The sequence below is a fragment of the Anopheles moucheti genome, chromosome 3 (genome assembly GCF_943734755.1).
Source record: "Anopheles moucheti chromosome 3, idAnoMoucSN_F20_07, whole genome shotgun sequence".
Classification (NCBI taxonomy): Eukaryota; Metazoa; Arthropoda; class Insecta; order Diptera; family Culicidae; genus Anopheles; species Anopheles moucheti.
The window spans coordinates 51,032,043-51,051,735 of record NC_069141.1 but is presented as its reverse complement, the minus strand read 5'-3'; the positions used below and the strand labels follow the sequence as shown (position 1 = coordinate 51,051,735).

Sequence of the window (19,693 nt, the reverse complement as noted above, 5' to 3'; positions counted from 1 at the left end):
GATGATGTAAGGAGATTTTTTTACATGAATTAAAAGTCAAGACAAAACGAAATATGATTAATCAAACCAATATCGATGTAAAATAAAATGTAACTAAGAATTTCTTCTGATCACAATTTCGTCTTTCGGATGTAGAGTTTTCAAGTATTTCAAAAAATATGGTCGGATATTGGAGTTAAGTTACAATTTTTCAATATTTCATAATTAGGATAAACATTTTTTGGGTTAGTGATATTAGAAGCTATTTTAATGTATTGATTGCAACAAGGCATTAGGAGCACAAAAAAACCCGTCCTTCGTACTTTTTTACGAGCTTGAAAAGCATGCACGAACTACATGGTTATTTCGTCAAAGATCTTACGAACTACCATATTGAAGTGCTCTAAGATGCAGGTCTTACATGTGACAAGAATCAACATCATATAAAACCCAACAAAAAATCGAGAGAATTTAAACATAGCGAGTTACAGTTACAACTGACAGGCTACAAAGATTTACCCCGGAGTCAGTCAATATAGTTCGACATCTCGTTTGGACACTGCGGTATGGCCTGATCCATCGTGCTGCTGGAACACATATTGCACATCTGCGCATAGGCTTTGGAAACTGGAGGCAGCAACCGTTTTCGAAATCTCAGTGTGTAATCTACCCGTTGAGTTTAACATTATTTTTCAATGAACACTAAAGGGAGTTTCCGTGGTTGGATTTTACCTCCCAAACTCATGTATTTTTCCATGTTTCAGTCCCATGCTACGCTATGTGCTGTCCCATGGTTCATTTTGCACACAGTTTGGCTACAAAACTGCGCGCGACTAGTTTTTCATCCGAAAACATCGTACATTATTACATCATAACGTTAAAATGTAACGTGTTTTTGGGAGAATTTGAAGTGTGGAAAATAAAAAAAATCATCACGACACGACCTATCAAAATTTGAAGAATCGCGTATCTCGAATAGTATCGCGCTATTCAAGAAACGGCTGTAATGTAATGCTAGTGCTTTTCTGATGCTTTGAATTGGAAAAAAATATAACACCTTTACTGTTTCGCGCCAAGAATAGCACCCCGGTGATAAAGCGACCGTATAGGTTGTTTTAGGGATGTCAAAGTTCGAACTGTCATTCAATGTCACTGGATGTTTACACAAATTTATTGTAAACAACAATTGCAAGGTAGAAAAATTCGACCGAGAGCATTGAATTAGCTATTTACAAGTATATATTGAACGTTACGAGCAGTGGTTCTTTGGTAGTAAAGTTTGCTTAAGCTTAGGCGTATGTACGGCAGTAGTTAGCTAACAATTACCAGAATGGATTATCGTGATGAAGGGAGCAGCTCATCTGAATCGCTGGTAAGTGTTACTGTTTGTAGTTGTTTGTTCATTATGCTGTATGGAAATCTAACCATATTTAGAACCTTTTCAATCAGAATTTCAGTGAAAACGGCGCCAAAGGCATGATTGAATTTATCGGGGTGGAAAACGATGAAGAAACACAATTCGACAATGAAATAAGTCTTGATTCAGTCAGGAAACCATCTGCGAAATGTGAGCTTGTTTTATCTATTAAAAAGGTTCCAGTTCAAATATGTGATTATTTTAGATGGAAATGATGTTATGGAAGATGAAGACGATACTATCGACATGATGATGGAAGCGGTATGTATTTTAAAACCCTAATGTTGGGAAACTGGGGCGGCCCGGTGGTGTATTGGCAGCGGCGCCGGTCTTCGCACAACAGAGTCGGTCCAAAATCCCATCCAGACCAATGCCCTCCGTACGCCCCCGCAATCCTCCATCAAAAAGCCAGAAATGGCAGGCCTTCTAGACCTCTCTTGGGGTTGTTGAGCCGATAAAGAAGAAAAGAAGACTGTCGGGAAAGATGCAATCTTTCAAAAAACTACTACACTCGGTTTGGCTTTCCGAGATCATTCGGGACATTTGTTCTTGAAACGAACGATGTAAACACGTGTTACACATCGCGTGCTTGTTTGCTTTTTTTTTACATTTTAGGAAATGACAAAGGAGAAGTTCGTCCTAATGTTTATAGAATCTGTGCGAAATCGCCCAATACTGTGGAATTATAACTCACGAGGATACAGAGATCCATGTGTTGTACAAGAAGCTTGGAACTCACTGTCAGAACAATTTGGAATACCCGCAAAACATCTTAAAGGAAAATGGAAAGTTCTGCGAGCACAGTTTCGAAACAACTGTGCAAAACTGAGGAAGATGCAAGCGTCATGTATGTAATATGTATGATGGAAATACGAATAGAGCTTAGTATAGAGCTAAAGTATTTAATTTAACCCTGTTCAACAGCTGACAACAAAAATTATCCTACGTGGTTTGCATTTGAAGCAATGCGGTTTCTAAGCGATTTAAACGGCAAGGTAATAGAAACAGTGAGTATAATAAATCAATTCATAACTAGTGCTCTTTTTAATGAGTGTATTTGCCTGATAAGGTAATCTTAGAAAATAATCTTTTTACGATCGTGAATCTAACGGCAAGCAGAGTAGATGACCGCTTAGGGTCCCGAAGAAAGCAGTCATGTGTCTTCTCTTCTTTCTAGACTCCCAAAAAAGGTCACATTAAATTAAATTCATTGTTAATAATCAAGAAACAAATAAGACAGTATTTATTGCAATCATGCAGTAATTCTGATTCAATGATAAACAAATAGTATGCACATCGGAGTAATGGGTGTTGAATGAATTATTTTCATGGAAATTGAACGGTAAATACCCTTTCACATAAGAGTTTTTACTTACATGGAAACAAAACCATTCGTTGCGATTATACGCGCTTTCAATTGTTCTGATATCCAGATATACTGTAGGTACCATCAAATTAAACTGAAATATTAAAATAATACTAATCTTATATTATAGGTTGAACCTAATGCGTCAGCAGGTAGCAGCTGTGTACAAAATAAATCAACACAAGGGGACGAAAATGATAAACAGAGTGTCATATTGGAGTTGATCCAGCAAGTAAAACAAACTCCCGTGCTGTGGGACCAAAGTTGGCCACTTTACAATACTAAAGCTGGGCATATGGCTTGGAATACTATAGCAAAACGAATGAATTTGCCAGTTGATGATTTGAAACTGAAATGGACAACACTTAGGAGTCAATTACGAATTATTCTTAACAAAATCAAAATCCAATCGTCCTCTGGTTTGCGTACGTTAACTTACGTTTAACTTGTCTTTAATCGGCTTTGAAATGATTGGAACTGGTTTGGTTTGTTTTATTTTCCAGCCGTAAGAAAACCAACATGGTATGCATTTGAGGCGATGCAATTTGTTCTAAAAAATAGGAATACCAATGGCGTTGGTCCTAATTTCACAGTAAGTATAACCATACCGAATCTACAGCATGGTTCATTCACACATACAATGTATTGCAAGTCAAACTGCCCGAAATCATTCGAATTTCATTAAGTTCAACAAATTATTTTTTCCTTATCAGCTGGAAGCAACACAACCCATAACAGTAACAACAAAACCCTACGTGCCCAAAGCAGTCACAATAAAACGATTTGTGTCCACCACGGCCACACCAGAACAACCCGAACCTACCCCGGTTGAAGTAAAACAACACATGCCAGATCCGCTTACAGTGATACATCCCTTGCCCAAACCGGTAACAATAAAACGGATCGTGGCCAAACCGGAACACCTTTCACCGATGTCAAAACCGTATTTTCGCAATTTTAAGCGACGTTACAATGGCTCCACGGTGACTACGCCACCAAAACTAGTACGGATAACGTCACACTCGTCACAATCTACTTCAAAACCTGATTCATCAATTAGGCCATCGTCTTCTACTAGCAGTAGAATAGATCCGTTTATTGTAAAAACATTTCAAAACTTATCAAAAATCACCGACAAAATAGCCCAGACTGAATCCACACCGTACAGCGGATTGCTTAATCATTTGACAGTTGTTTTATCTAAAAAGCGTGCAAGTGATTTTAATGAAATTGAAGGACTTCTCCTTAATTGTTTGAATGAGTTAAACAAATTTCCAAACGCGACAAAAGATCCTGTACTTGATGTACCTCCTACTATTGCTGTTGCTGATGGCGATTTAAAGGACGAAGAACGGGAGGATTCGAACGATGCATATGAATAGCACAAATGATGTGTAAAAATATAAACTTTGAAGTGCAATGTTATTAAGTATGGACATTTTCATTTGATAGCATAGAATTATTTGAAAGAAACTAAATATAGTATAGAAATATTTGATGAGAATACGAATGAACAATTTCTAGTGCTTTTTAGCATGCAGTAACCATTTTTATGTCCGATCAATCAACATTATTTTAAGACAGTTTTACCTGTTGGTCTTTGCTTATTCTTATTAGTTGATCCTTTACAACACTAAAGCTGGGCAAATTGCATGGATTACTGTAGCAAAACGAATGAATTTGCCAGTTGATGATTTAAAGCTGAAATGGCCAAGTGTTTCGGGATCGATTACGAGGAATTCGTAACAAAATCAAAATCCGATCGTTCACTGGTTTGTGTACATACTAATTAACTAATGATTATTAGTATTAACTACATACAATTTCGATATAACCGACATAATATATATTTCAGACAATTTTTCCAACACAGTTCTGTATGTTAGTTAAACTAATTTTATGCTCCAATAGATGAGATAGATAGATTGAGAAATGCAAAAGGATAGAATGGATGCTATTAATTAATTAAATCAATTCTTTGATCATTTTCAGTTTTTCTCAAGATAGTTTTATTTCGTTTGTAAGGACTAATGTAACCCTTTCATCGTTCTAATATTTTACACTCCAAATTTGAGGATGTTGCCGGTGGAGATGAATTGGTACGAATACCTTTCATCACAGCTCGCTTAGAAGCATTTTTTAGTTTTTTCATGAAGAAAACTGCTACTCGTTTTTGATTAACTATGGCAGTTAGTGTCGTTCCAATGCGTTGGAACAGTTTCGTGACGTTAGTCATCTGCATCATTGCTATCTTTTGCGAGCCTTTACCGATGCCGGTCCAGCTACATAAAGTTAAAAATCTTCGCGTGAACAACATATCCAACGCATCGGTCATTCGGTATTCGCTTCTTTCCTCAATTATATTGCCCTCTAGCCATTGCAATATCTTCTCTTTATATTCTGGCTGGGAAAGGTCTTCGTTGAATGTTTCCATCTGTTCTAAATTGTCGATTTTGTCAAACCCTATGTCAATAATTGTGCGTTTCTTTTCTGATGGCGTAGTAACGCTTTCCAGTAAGGATTGGAGTTGGTCACCAAGTACATCTAATTTGCCACTTATTTCTACTAGACTAAATTCTATACTGGTAAGCCTTTCTTCTGTCTTAGCGATTAAACTTGTAACCGATTGTTCTGCTGCCTTTCCTTCGGTGAAAGTGGTTGCCGGCTCTGATGTTTCAACGGGTTTAGATTTAAACGATGACACTATCGCTTGATTTCTAGCTGATGGTACTGTAAACATATCAGTAAGAGTTTAAGAGCCGTGCATCAAACAAACAATGTATAAAGTGATATGCAAATGAAAGAAAAAATAAAAATTTACAAAATATACGCGTAGGCAAACGTGTAATCTCTTTATCTGAATCGATTGGTTTCAGATTCAGTATGTATAAAAATGACAATGAAATTGTTTAACATACCTTTACGAATTCTACCCGTCGTATCACCACAGTCGTGTTTTGTTTTATGCGACAATTTTTTCCTCTTTGAGCGCACATTCACTTCCCGGATAACTTGGTCACTTATTATTTCATCCTCTTCAATATCAACATTACTGATAAATGGATCTGCATCAGGGTTCCTGCCACATTCCACCTTGATAAACTCTATCATTACATCCTCGCTGTCGTAATCAAGCTCTTCCTGCTGGTCTTGCTAGTGAAACGGTAATCAGTACGATGTGTTAAGAATATAAGTTTACAAGGCATAGTGAGATATTTAGTTGTTTCTAACCTTCTCTGACTTCGGTTGAGATGCGACTACAGTTTTTTTGTTCTGACGATCCATTTTAGCTGTTCGTAAGGAGCTGTTTGATTGGAGTAAGACAATTGGTAGTCTTTCCTGACTATTAAACTACAAGTTGGCGTTCATATAACTTATGTTGATGGTCACATGAAATACTAGTTCCTCTTAACAAATGAATTTCAATGTCCTTACTGAATTGAACGGCTTTCTGCTTTTCCCGGTTTTGTATAGAATATAAAACGTAAACATCAATGGACGCTTTATGACAGCTCTCTATATGACCAAAATAAGCATTGTAGTTGTTTTATCACTGGGCAACTGTTTAAAACGGATTGTTAAAAAAATTGTATACGCATTCGTTTTGATGTTGTTGTATGATATTTACAAGCAAATTCGCTTGTTTCTTAAATTTGTTAAATACACATCCCTTGTTGTCTGGTTTTAAGAAAGGTTCGATTTTGAATCAGGACTAATGAAATCTGCATGCTTTCTCGTTTTTGCTAGATATGATTGTTCATTGGAGAGAGTGAAAAGGCTTCATGTTTTGGTTGGTTGTGATCCGATTGAAACTGGCATGACCGATTGTCCGGGGTAGAGGTTTGGCTGACAGATTCAATTTGGAAAGGTAACAAATGGGGAATTTCGACGTAAACAAAACATTCTGAACGAAAGATTTTGCTGGAAATCTGAGTAACCGCAATAGACAAATTCAACAAATTCGTTGGAAGACAATTTCCTTCGCTTGGTGTAGCTGTGTCGCTTACCATTGTTTTCCAAATTTAATCATGACTGAGAGTCTTCACAGAAAACAAGCAAGGCTTGTACTATTGGTAAGTGAATAAATTAAGTGACAAAAGGATCAACTGTAGAATGTTCACAATTAATTTGTGTATCTTTCCAGCTTTCTACTCAGGGATTGAATGCAGTCTCAAAAGATGATGAGAAAGAGCACAAAGAAGACAAACCCAAAGAACATATGCTTGGTGTTGGCATTGGTGTTCAAACAAGAACGGCTCGTGATCAAGGAATTGAAATTGAACCACTCAAGATTATAGATAATGTAAACCACGATGTTTATGTAACGCCTGTTAGTATTGCAGGTACGGTTAAGTATGGCAACTCGGAAGTTCGAGTTGTGCATGTGTCATTTATTTGCATACATCCATCGCAAGAAGATGGAGGTTTTATGGCGATAAAAGAGTAAAATTTGTCACTTACACAATGATTTTCATTCTCGTTTTAGCAAGAACTAACCACAACAGATCGAGCATCAATGCATCAGCTAAAACCAAACCTTCTAATCCAACTTACAATAGCAGTAGTGAACCTCGCGACAGAAGCGTGCCTCGCCAGAATATGCAGGATGCCGTTGTTACCAAAAAGCCTAAACTCATGCCTATCTATAGCAAAATTATTCAAAAAGATAAGCAACCAGCAAAGAAGATCAACATAAAAACTAAACCTGATGCGTTGAAATGTATGTCCAATGAGGATAGAGAACGAATTGTGGCAAAGTATGAGAATGGTTTGAATTCCAAAACGATCAGTGATATTTTACATATTCCGGAGCAGACAGTGAAAAACGTTGTGTATAATTACAAAAAAACAGGCAATGCAGCTCTTTCCAGTCGTCATAAAGATACCGCTTTCCCGGTCGATGTACTGTTAAGTATCCGTTTATGGATGAATGAAGATAGCGATGTTTCCTTAACGCAGCTAGTGGAAAAGGTATGGTCAACATACAAAATACGCGTAAGCAACGATTCGATCATGCGTGCACTGATTGGCTTTAACTACTTTTTTAATCGTGTCCAAACTAATCCAAAACATAAGATTATAAACTCTACGCTCGAGCAGATGAAAGAATATGCTACGAACTTAACCACTGTGCGGCAAAGCGTTTCTAAGTTAGGAATAATTTTTTTGGATTATGTAGCACTGAACGCAACGTTTAAAGTTGACACAAAGCATAGAATACAGCATAAAAGTGTTTATATCATGTGCGCCATGAACGAATCGGGTATGCTGTACTACCTCACCAAGAATACGCACATTAATATGGACACTGTGACAGAATTTGTGTACGGGATGAAAACCAAGCTCAGGGAATTAAACGTTGATGAGTCGGTCGTGGTGATTGGCAATACGGCCAATCAACGATATACAAAGCTGCAGGATGCCATAGGTTATTATAAATGTAACGCTATGTTTTTGCCTTCGAATGCCACCCATCTGAATCCGGTAGAATATCTGAGAAAAAATATAAAGCGCGTTACAGGGAGAGCGAATCCTCGAACTACAGAAGAGGTGATACAGGCCGTAGAAAGTATACCATCTTTATTAAGGCAAAACGACTGCAAAAATTGGTTCGAGCTTATGTGGAGCTATGTTCCTATGTGTATGGAAGGGAAGGTATTCGATGGCTTCGATGTGCAAGACTAAACTATTTTGTACTTAATTGGAATTATTATAGGGGAATCGTTATCTTTGTCCCGTGCTTGGTGCACAATTCTTTAAAAAAAACTTCTTTATAAGATATACACAATCCACTTTTCTTTGAGCTAAGAACATTTGATAGTTGACATGTATAAGTTTCATATTTCCATCTTCTTGTTATTATTGATCAATCTTTTGCTTACACTCTGATACATAATTTACGATTAAGTTATTCTTCTCACATCCCTTATCATTTCGCACGGAGAAAACATTATCGATCAATTTATTTTAGTTTGATAAGTTTTTGTTACAAGACGTCTTCTTTACAATAGCTTGGTACCGTATGTTGAACAGTTGTGCAAATAAAGGAGCACCACAATTCGTAATATTGATCTGAAAGCATGTCGCTAGCGTTTCAAAAATGCTGAAACAATGGAACACATTTGAGATCATACAATATAATTGATAAGCGTTTCAAAGGTAGCTTTAACTTTGTTTTCATTAGCAACCGTTTACCTGCAGTCTCTTTCCGTCATAGTGTCGATGGTTTTACTTCGCAGCTCAGCCCAATCTGGCATGGAACAGTTCTTTAGAAGCTCTTGCAAATTTCCGGCGCAGTATGAATAATTCGATCGCTGTACGCTAACGACATTGGCTCCATCCCGTTCACAGATGTACGCAAACTCTTCCTCTAGCATGATTAGCGTTTTAATCATGGCAACATCACGCTCGGTAAAACATATTTCCAGCTGTCGCGTGAAGGGATGATAGCACTTTTTTATCTCCTCAAATTGATCACAGTTGCTAAGTGGGGAACGGGAGGAAAGCGAATGCATTAATGTCAAGCAAACACACCCAACGCTGCACACCGAGCAGTAGATCGAACACGTACTAGCTGATGAAATCTTTCCGATTTGCCACGGTCAATAAATCCAACGCGTTGGTAAAATTTTGCGGATCGTGATGCAGGTTGACACAGTTCTGCAGGGCTTGGTTGGCCTCTACCATCCGTCCAGCTTCGACGGAATCGTTTGTTTGCGCTAGGCAGAGTGTTTCGAAAACAGCATCGAATTGAAACATTAGCTCCACATACTGTTGAAACGTCGCGTCCGCACTAGTGACGGGGGGTGCTAGATGGAAAGGAATGCAGCGTTATACGGTATGTGAAGATCGGGAAACTATTTTCATCGCTACGTGTATATCTCACTTATAACCAGGCAGGCAAACAAAGCAATGGGTAGAAACATGTTTTTATTTGGAACAAACACTTGCAGCAATCGCGTTCGAGTGCGGATGAGGTACTAATCGGGAGTGCAATTGAACGACGATTGCATGCAAAAGATGTACTCTCTGCAAATACTTGCCTCGATCAATTAGTTCAATTGATCAATTTATTAAGTTAAGCTACTGTGTGTGGCAGTCCTAAGATAGGGGGTGCATAGGGTGTTAAAAGGATAGAGAAATAAAGCGATGGTTATTCATTTGAAACATACTTCTCACTCGGTCTACACTGCACCAGCATCTCTAGCGATGTAACAAATGTGCAACAATGTTTGGGCCATTTCATTACAGTTTGTTTTTGCATATGCAATCTGTCATGCATGTCATGTCTGCAAAATCAGAAGTGATGATACACTGCCTGACTGAAGTTCGATCGAAGAATCTCATTTTCCGTAGCTGTAGCTTGACTGTTTAGCTAGAAAGTATAAATACGTTTATTGGATCACTGTATGGCTTTTAGTTTATTAAGCTAAGATGGTCAAGGAGGGAGAAGAGGAGGGCGAGAGGGCTTACCAATTTTTCCGAAGGCTTCCTATTAGTACACTTTGGGCTCCCATTAGTATACGGAGAGGGTAGAAGTGTCGATTTTCGGACGCTTTACTTACAGTGTGTATACACTCAGAAAACCTACAAAATATACATTTTTAAGGTCCCTCAAACGGCCGTGTTTCGTCATATCATTGCATTATCATTGAATTGCAGAATTAGCATAGATCGACGCTGGGGAACTGATCATGTCATTACAATAACTCAAACCGTAACATTATTTTTGTACTGTCCATGTTCATAAAATAAACGATGGCATCCGTACGTGGTAACCGATTTTGCAGTAATGCAAGACCTTGAGGACATTTAATCGAAAGCACACACAGCCTTGGTGTAATTGTTGTATAAAGCTTCCTAAAAAATGACAAAAGTTTCCCCTAATGTGTTGGAAACAACAACAAAAAACATATTGGACTAGTAGAAAATCTTCATTATTTTCAAAATAGATTCCTCCTACACCAATATATGTTTTTTTAAAGGAAGGGCTGACAAGCCGTGCTGATGTTCTCATGGGCCTTTTTTTGAGATGTTTTTAAGGATAGCTTCGACATTATTATAGCGTTGTCTGCTGCCTCATTAGCTTTTTTCCAATGTTGGAAACAAAAACAATCCAGGATGCAACAAATCTGGTCTGTGGAGAGGCTAAGGAACCATGCCGAGGTAAATACGTGACAGGTAGGGGGTATGACTGGGCGCCTCCATCGAAGACGCAAAACAGAGGCTCACAGGAAGTCCTATCGATCCTTGGGGGCTGATTTTACTTTAGTTTAAGAGCCGAATAGTAGTGGCGTGCGTTTAAGCTTATCCACTTCATTGCCTGTCCCAAGCGACGTAACGCAATTAAACATATATGACCGAAAAAGAATGAAGCTCATTACTTTTGGGAATTACCGTTGAAGTCGGTCTGGTATTTCTGATATATCTCGACGTTCTACCACATAACAATTATATTTCAAAACCACATCTACAGAAGCGTCTTCGAGACAGGAACCTTTAACGCATTGTTTTTCAAAAATCGCTTTTAATTTTACACTGAAATTGGAAAACTGATCGCCTGATGGCCTGAGAATGATTCCGGACAACCAACATCGTAAAGTCCTTTCAGGTTCGTTCACATAGACAGAAAAGGCGTAGTAGGTCCAAATTAAGATAGAGTGATGGCATTGATGTTTCCCCCTGAAATTAAGGATTTGCAAACGACCTGCCTGGTAAGTATTCAAGTAAGCAATCATGCATTATCGACTCTGCTATTTGCACGACCATAAAGGGAATTTTATTGCTCGAGAGAATTTTTAAACTCACTATTCATTTGAACCAGATGATAATAAATACATTTAAAAAATACTGCAAGCATGAGAGCAAAATGTAAAGTGAATTCATAGCCACTAACGCCTGGTCAGTTGATGAATAGCTGCACATGTTTAAAGATTTTTAAAAATAATGCAATCTTGCTAAATTATGCATAACTCTGAACAGGGTAGCGACATTTCAATACGAATGAGACCGTTTGGAGAAGCACCTAATAAAGAGAACGCAGGCGCACACACGGCCTCATAACTCACATAGGAAACTATGAAAAATGCGCCACCAGCCGTGGAAAGCGCAAACTTTGCCCCCCCCCCCCCCTCCACCCGTTTTATGAAAATCTCCCCGGTTTCTCCGGGTTTTCTCCGGGTTGACCCGAAATGGGGAAGTTTGTGCGAGGAGAGCAGTTGCGCGTATGGATAGTTCCGGTAGCGGGAGTTTTCAGGACATTCTTCAGCTCCTTCCGGGTGGGTGGTTGATTTAATTTTCGTGACCATAAAATTTCCCTCAAGCAAATTGCTAGTGAGCTCATCGCTTTCACTTTTCCTGTTACGTTTCATTAGAGAGAGAGTTTGTTGTTTTTTTTCGTTGGGTATAAACTAAAGGTAAGACGCAAACCACCACCTCGATGCCGCGAGCGTTGCGGGGGTGCGATCCGAAATTGGACCAAATCGAACCGTACCGATCGTTGGCAGTTGGAACGGTACGTTGCGTCCGGTTCTAACTAGCAGGCCCGCTAAAAATACACATCTCAAACTCTGGTGCGCATCATCGGGACCGATCTCCCGAACCGTCGGCATGATCATCTTTACGGGCTGATTCGTGTTGGCAGTGTGGATGGATGGAAGGATGGACAGGGACGGTGGTCGACTTGGTGGACTGCATCGTACGCCAAACGAGCTACAAATTAGGTAGCGAACGAGCTTGGACGCAGCAGTTTTTCCACCTCCGTAGCGACAGACAATTTTCCGCCTCAGGTGGTGAATAATTCCTACCTGGCCGGTGTGTTGGAACCATTTGTACACACACTCACACATAAATAGGAAAATTTGGTATGCTTTGTGGGAGATGGTGGGAGGTTGAGTGAGTGAATGATCGTTTACAGCTAATGCAAAAGGAATGATGGAAGATAACATATTAAACCTCGCACACTGGCGTGAATATTGATGGTGGAATTTTTAATGCCTACGATGGGTGATATATGAAATGCTCTCGTTGTATATTCCCCGCGTGTTATAAAGAAATAAAACCCTACCCATTTTATTGCAAAAGTGCTTACAAGATTTCTCAAGAGTTACTAACGCAATAAAATTTTTAAATAATAAGCATTACTGCTTTACAACGGAAACTGAAGGACGTTTCAAATGCTATGCTAATTACCATGCAAACCATCCACTAACGCTGCGTGAGACATAGTTAAAGAGCATTCAAATAACTACATCATTTAAATGACATTAATTTTCCGATCACCCCACGTGCAGGGCGCCACTAAGCGTAAAAACGACTGATTTCGGCAGTGATAAAGCACCACCAGTCATTCGCTGTAAACAGATACGGTACGACATCGATGAAATGTCTAAATTAACTATCCACCGCACAAACCGAAGCAGCCGGCAGTGTGTTCGGTATCGAAATTCATTCAGAAGAGCGGACAACGAGCAAGCGTAAACTTCGCACTTAATCTCTAGCTTGATGTGAGTAATTTTAATTGACAGTCTTAATTGTCACCGAGGCACGCGTCAAAAAAAGCACCCAAGAGTGAAGGAGATACGAACAATTTCGACCGCCAAGGGAGATGCCTGCGATGCGGTGAAGATCATTGTCTTAGGTCGTATGCATACCGCGGAAGGGGGAAAACGGGACCTAGCGTACATGGTGAGGCTGGCATGTTGTGATGATGGTGATGATGGTGATAAAACGAGACGCCAATTTCGGCCCGTCCAAAGTACTCTCGTCCGAGAGTCCGAGCCCCGTACCGCCGGTACTACCGCGGTTTGATTTATCGTCGACATCAACGCGGCTGTCATGCAACGTTTGGCCGCACAATCTGGCTGCCGGTTAAGCACCATCGGAGATATACGTACGCAAGATAAGTGCGCTAATTAACATGTGTTTATTTATGATCCTGCCCCACGCCGGACACTCGTCATCGTGTCCCTCCCATCGAACAGGAGAAAGATTAAGTGCAGTTTGTCAGTAAGTAAGCGTTCTGGCAGTGAATGGGACGGGGTAGGCCATATAATTTAAGGTGCCGGGTAAGATGGTTCACCTTAATCTGATCTCATCAAGCTGAACGATCATATCTGGTGTAGTAGAAAATTGTGCTAGATCGAGAAAATGGTTGGCAATATCATTGTTAGTACGAGTGTCTGGTTTTCGGCGGTCACTAGGAGAAAACGGATCTTGGGTGGTGGACACTTTGCTATTACACGTGCCTACTATTTGGCGTTACATTGTATACTTTCTACGTAATGAGTGATTTATACTTAATTCTATGATAAATCACATTGAACATGTTTGTTTCATTTTGAGAAACAAATCATGATTTGTAAGTTATTTAGAAGGACCAACTTCAAACTAAAATAGTCAATTTTTCCGGTCTTAATTTTGACATAATCAGGGACATCCAGAGAAGGACGTAGGATTATCTCTCAATCATTTATCGAATAAGATTCGCCATTTTTCGGAGAGATGGTCATGTAATAGATTGACATTACACAAGCGATTACAGAAATGATTTGATATGGAGAGATTCAGTTGATGTATTTGTTAGACTTCAGAACCGGAGCATATGTCAATGGATTAAAAATTTCATGCTAGTATGTACTCTTCCAGATTTAAGACGAATTCATTTACTATGTAAAAAAAATACATGCAACATTTTTACACATTTTTTTACATTTTTACGAATATGATCGTTTATTTCGAATTCTTACTGGTGCTATCAAATTAATTACTTACTTACTTATCGGGGATTTACCTTTTTTGCAGACTCCTTACCTCGTCTTTTCATCTCTATTTGGGGTATGTCTCGACGGGTAAGACAATCACCTGGGTTGTTCGGTGTCATTCTCATAACAGGGCCAACCGACTGGATCTTGACGATTCCGCTATACGACGGTGAGTTCGTCGTACAGCTCATAGAGCTCGTCATTGTGACGGTTCCTCCACTGCCCTTCCAAAAATTCTTCTGAGCATCTTTCTCTTGAACGAGGATAACAGGATTTCGTCAATTTTGGACGGTAGGGTTCATGTCTCTGAGGCGTATGTAAGGACTGGAACTATCTAAGTGCTATGGTGCCCTAATTTCGTTCATCGTTACAGGCGTTAGAAGGTGAATAGAGACGTGTTGGTATCTACTTGTTATTAAAATGACACCAGACGACCATGTCGGTAGAGTCCCTTTAAACCATGCAAATGGACATAGAACACGAGGAAGACACCAATCATTATAAAGATATGGAGTTCATTCTAGTTAATGGATAGATTGGCAGAGGACTGTGTTCAACTGGAGATCATCATACCTGTTAAGTAAGTGAATAAGCAAGCGATCTTTGATTCGGTATCGAAAAAAAAAGATATTAACGATCTCCATTTGCTGCATTTTTCCTCTGCCATGTCTTCATTTCTCGTCTGCTTTATATGTTTTAATGAAAACATTGGACTTAAAATTATTTTTCATTTTTCGATCTATCTGTGATGTGGTGAAGAGCAAAACAAGCCCTCTCAGATTCGTCTCGTCGTGACCCCCGGATGTAGTCATTCGTCTATTTCCGCCATCCCCTACTGCAACACAATCCGCAGACACTGGGAACGGCAGCATCAGCCATTCCAGCACACCCATGTGAAACCCCGAAGCGGATCGGCCTGGAATTGGCCGCTTACTTCACTTTGCACTGTAGAGGTTGGAATGCCGACTGGTGTGCAACCATAATATGTGCGATCTTCGCGCGTGTTTCTAATTTTAGTTCTCATAACGGAAGAGCACGATCGCGGTTGGTTTCGGTTTTGGAGCAGTGTAGGGCGAAGTTTAGCGAGGGGACTTTCCCGAATCTTAAACCTGTGAGAGGGTGCTGGCTAGTTTTTGGATCGGTTTATTTTTTTTATGCTGTTTCACTCCTTCTACTACCCTGCACTGACACCACGAACGCACACTCCAAAGATGGTTCTGGCGCTTGGTACGCATACAAACGCCACTCATCGCCGAACGCCGCCGAGCTGACGTAAGATTTGGTGCGTAGAGTTTGTTTTCATTTGCGTTCATTTTTCTGCATCCCTTGTGTGGAGAGTTTGTTTTGTGCATAATTTGGCTAAACTTAATGAAAAAACAGCGACGACGGTTCCATTTCCTCTGTGTGTCGCCCATGTCGGGTGACGTCTCCGGGAGGGTCCGATCTTGTTTTATGTGATCGAAGTAGGACGTAGCGGTGGCCTAAATTTTCCAACGGAAGAATGGCGGCCCACTTGTCCTACCGTGCCATGAACTGATAAATTGTGGCACTTTTTTGCCGAAGAACAAGCAGTTTTTCATCTTTCAGGCGATGTTAAACATAGATCTGCGGTCCGGGACACGTTCAATGTGCTGTGAAAAATGGGTGAAGGATTCGCGCTGATCGGGTGACGGTGGTATACACACGTAACCAGTAGTGCAAAGTAATGCTTTTCGTTCTATACTGCTGACCCCAGTGTTGGCGGTAGTGATAGGTTTGATCTAAGGTATGCGGGAACGATTATACATTGCGCCAGTGAGAAGCGGTTACACGCATCATGCAACTATTAATAACTAATAACTCTTGATGTGTATCGTGAAGCCGTACGGAGCATCAATTAGATTGATCAATCACTTCGGTACGAGCTAGAATGTACCTCTTTGCATATCAAAGTTGTTGGGATTGGGGATGAAAATTTACAACACAATGAAGAGTAATCGCTTTTCCAGTCGAAGAAGTATTTAAAGAAGCTATTTTCTATTCAATTATATTAGTTTTAGGGGCTGTGTACTGTTATTTTGTACATTTTTCTATTTGTAGAATGTATAAAAACATCACAACTTCTCTAAATTTAATATTTTAATCGTTGTAAGAGTTACAAATGAATATACCGATTAATAAGGAAGTTTCCGTCAATCGTCATACGCTTTAAATTACCAATAGTTAAGCACAGTTCTGTACACAGTTTACTAGCACTTTTCGTACACTTTTATTATTGCTATTATTATAATATATTTTACACATTTGCCTGCTAGTGCTACACAAACAAGTCATACGACTAACAGAGAATCAAAAACTAGAGATAAGATACAAAAAAACTTGGGTCAAAGGAATAGAGGAGATGGAGTAACAGAGTAGGTCATAGACTATTATAATAGGACAACAAAGTGACGTGGAAATGAAATAAATGACACGTGGAATTAAACAGCCGCATAGCACGAAGCAAAGTATTGCTTCTACCAGTTGGGATGCGGGATGTAGCGATATTCCAAAGAGGGTGTTCAACAAATAGTTTGCGGAATGTAAATTCGGTGAAGGGCCTCTGAACTTGTGCGATACAATACGATCGATGTTTATCCTTGCTGCAGGAGACCAGATTACGGAGCAATATTCTAGTCTCGACCTGACCAACGAGCACAAGAGCACCTTGCTGCAAAAGGGGTCAAAAAGGTCCCAAGCGATTCTTGAAGACCTAGAATCCTACAGGCTGAACTAACGACGGTATCAATATGATGGCAAAAGGTGAGATCGCAATCAAGCCATTTGCCAAGATCCTTGATTAGACATTTGAGACATTTGAGCATTGACGAAGGAATAAAAAAATAATATAGGATTACGGAAGCGAGTAAACTAAATAACATTAAATTACTCAGGACATAGTGGCAGGTAATTAGAAGTACATCAAGAGGAAAAACGAACAAAAATAACTCGGAGGTAGGAAAATGTTTAACAATAAAAAAAGTCAGAAAAACAGTTGATGAACAGAACAAACAGCAATGGACTTAGGACACTTCCTTGAGGTACACCAACGCCGGAGGAAAAGGAAAATTAAATTGATATGAATTGATGAATTTGTTATTCGAAATGATTATTTATTTGTTTCATAAACAAAAGAATCAACTTTGCATAGAAAAGCCCGTCAAATCGAGAATATTCATGTTTTGAGCTGTTAAATCAACAAGAACTCTTGAATAAATACTATTTAAAATAGATATTCATCCAATCCAATATATTACATGGTTTTCCTTTACAAATATCACAAATAGCGACCTTTTTCGAGCATCTTTGTGTAGATCTTCTCTTCAGTACGATGTAAACTGTGGTGAAATTATGTGCTATAACGAACAATGTCTCAAACAATAACTCTACAGCAGATCTAGTAGAACATTTCGCTTACAATACTCTAACTAATCGAATAGTCTCTATAATGTTTGTGCGAATTTTTCTAACCAACCGCGAACCATGTCGACCCTTGACATAACGAACGACATCTCTCCCAGCGCAGCGTTTCGGGCATATTGTCGCGCCAAATAAGTCTCGGTGGATTGTTGTCCCAAACAACACTGGGTCCGTGTCTTCCTCCTCTGCTTAGTAAACCACCTTTCATCGTGTGTGTTTTTTTTTTGGCTTGGTACACTTCACCTGCCTGTCCTGTAGCGGGGTGCCGAGCAAGAAAACCCGGACCCGCAAGGATGGCCGGTGAAAGAATTGATTACGAAACGCGAATGTCGAAGCAAAATACAAAAATACATCCCCAGTACAGAGGTGTACGTGGGGTTTTGGGGATTTTTTTTTTTAGTGGTACGCGCCCATGAATCGTCCGTGGAATTTTTGTCCGAGGAAAATTGTGGAGGAATACAATATCGAGTAGGCAGATGGAAAGATAGAAAGAGAGAGAGCGCGAGAGCGAGAGAGAGCGCGCAAGGCAGCTGGGTTAAAAAAGAGCTCGCCCAAGCACAAAAAAGCAAGCATTTGCCACAGCAGCGTCCTAACCACGCGTCGGACCAGCCAAATTTCTGGTGGTCATTTACGGTAGGGAACGGATGTTTCGCTGTTTGCTTCATTTTTCCAACACGGTCGGCACACACGGCCCAATGTTCTAACCCTTGTAACTAACACCGGCAAACAGGCCCGAGATTCCGCTCTCTCTCTACGTTTCGCGATCATGTGTCCGCCGGCCACCGTCCCCAGGAAGCAGATCGAATTGTTTTCCTAAGGACCTACGCTGTCCGCCGATGTTCGTCGATGCCGACCATCGCAAGAACAGGACAAAAAAAAAGATAAAAAACCATACTCACGGACACATTTACAGCATCCGACTCGTGAGGAATCGGACCTCAACCGTAACACCCCCGCGGATTATTTAACTACACAATGCACACACACACACACACACAGACAACATCTCTACAATGAGCCGGAGAAGTAAGAATAAAATCCAAGCAAAAAAAGAAACCAACATACATTTATGGAGCATTACGCGCGCACCAACACATACGGTTCGCGGCTGCGCAAGCTGAGCTGCGTGAACGATGCGTGTGCACATGTTGTTATGTTGAGCCGGCTGAAGAGTGGCGAACGAGGCGCGGGCGGGAGTTTAGGGCCTGGAAGAGACGGTGGAAAATCGGTTCTACTCCCGCAACCATATACGGTCTGAGTCATCCCAGCACGAAAACGGTGTGGTACGCGGATACGAAACCAACGGAAAAGTCGAGCTAGCCTTTTTCCATGCAGGGGCTATGAGATATGAATGTTTTACGCGGGGGGCGGAAGGGCCAAAGGGGAAATGGAAACCTTAGGATGGGGTATCTTCACGGGGTTGTTGTTGACTTTTTTTTTTGTCTTCTTCGGTTACCATCTTCTCCTTTCTTGCGCGTGAATGAATATTACAATCTATTTTCGTGCACCCGGAGAGTGTCGGAGAGCAACCGGACGGCGATGCTGGGCCACGCCGAGCTGTGGGCGCGCGGAAGGGCGACCGTTTCGGGTACCGGAAGGTATATAAGATTCTGACACCAGCGTCGGTGCGTTACAGTCATCAGTTTAGCTTTCGTGGCGTACGGACACGTCCCATAGATCCATTCTTTTGTGTGTTAACCAGTACCCAAAACCAAATCAGCCAAAATGTGT

The 19,693-nt window shown here is 40.2% G+C and overlaps 5 protein-coding genes across 6 annotated transcripts in view; 3 read left to right on the top strand and 2 right to left on the bottom strand.

Annotated features, from left to right (window-relative positions):
- The first annotated feature begins 1,217 nt into the window (after nucleotides 1-1,217).
- LOC128302798 (uncharacterized) lies at nucleotides 1,218-4,144 on the top strand. The gene is made up of 8 exons (XM_053039651.1): nucleotides 1,218-1,351; nucleotides 1,429-1,546; nucleotides 1,602-1,657; nucleotides 2,012-2,243; nucleotides 2,321-2,391; nucleotides 2,893-3,187; nucleotides 3,266-3,354; nucleotides 3,476-4,144. Exons 1-8 carry the CDS (start codon nucleotides 1,310-1,312, stop codon nucleotides 4,142-4,144), a joined length of 1,572 nt encoding a protein of 523 aa, XP_052895611.1. The 5' UTR covers nucleotides 1,218-1,309.
- Nucleotides 4,145-4,671: 527 nt separating this feature from the next.
- Nucleotides 4,672-6,214, bottom strand: LOC128304229 (uncharacterized). 2 transcript variants are annotated; one of them, XM_053041389.1, is made up of 3 exons: nucleotides 5,994-6,214; nucleotides 5,681-5,915; nucleotides 4,672-5,492 (listed from the first exon to the last, which is right to left on the bottom strand). In XM_053041389.1, exons 1-3 carry the CDS (start codon nucleotides 6,045-6,047, stop codon nucleotides 4,804-4,806), a joined length of 978 nt encoding a protein of 325 aa, XP_052897349.1. In that variant the 5' UTR covers nucleotides 6,048-6,214; the 3' UTR covers nucleotides 4,672-4,803. The 2 variants fall into 2 exon arrangements, with proteins under 2 accessions (XP_052897349.1, XP_052897350.1); XM_053041390.1 differs by having other exon boundaries at nucleotides 5,681-5,911.
- Nucleotides 6,215-6,731: 517 nt separating this feature from the next.
- Nucleotides 6,732-8,591, top strand: LOC128303752 (uncharacterized). The gene is made up of 3 exons (XM_053040811.1): nucleotides 6,732-6,835; nucleotides 6,907-7,105; nucleotides 7,249-8,591. The coding sequence occupies exons 1-3, from the start codon at nucleotides 6,791-6,793 to the stop codon at nucleotides 8,445-8,447; spliced, it is 1,443 nt and encodes a 480-aa protein (XP_052896771.1). The 5' UTR covers nucleotides 6,732-6,790; the 3' UTR covers nucleotides 8,448-8,591.
- A 137-nt stretch (nucleotides 8,592-8,728) lies between these two features.
- Nucleotides 8,729-14,727, bottom strand: LOC128302797 (uncharacterized). Its single transcript, XM_053039648.1, has 5 exons — nucleotides 14,574-14,727; nucleotides 13,523-13,624; nucleotides 9,334-9,571; nucleotides 8,958-9,245; nucleotides 8,729-8,865 (listed from the first exon to the last, which is right to left on the bottom strand). The coding sequence occupies exons 1-5, from the start codon at nucleotides 14,725-14,727 to the stop codon at nucleotides 8,730-8,732; spliced, it is 918 nt and encodes a 305-aa protein (XP_052895608.1). The 3' UTR covers nucleotide 8,729.
- Nucleotides 14,728-19,597: 4,870 nt separating this feature from the next.
- Nucleotides 19,598-19,693, top strand: part of LOC128304573 (actin, muscle) — a 2,499-nt gene continuing 2,403 nt past the window's right edge. The window contains exon 1 of the mRNA XM_053041773.1: nucleotides 19,598-19,693. This exon is cut by the window's right edge and continues 34 nt beyond it. Within this exon, the coding sequence (XP_052897733.1) occupies nucleotides 19,688-19,693 (6 nt within the window). The 5' untranslated portion in view covers nucleotides 19,598-19,687.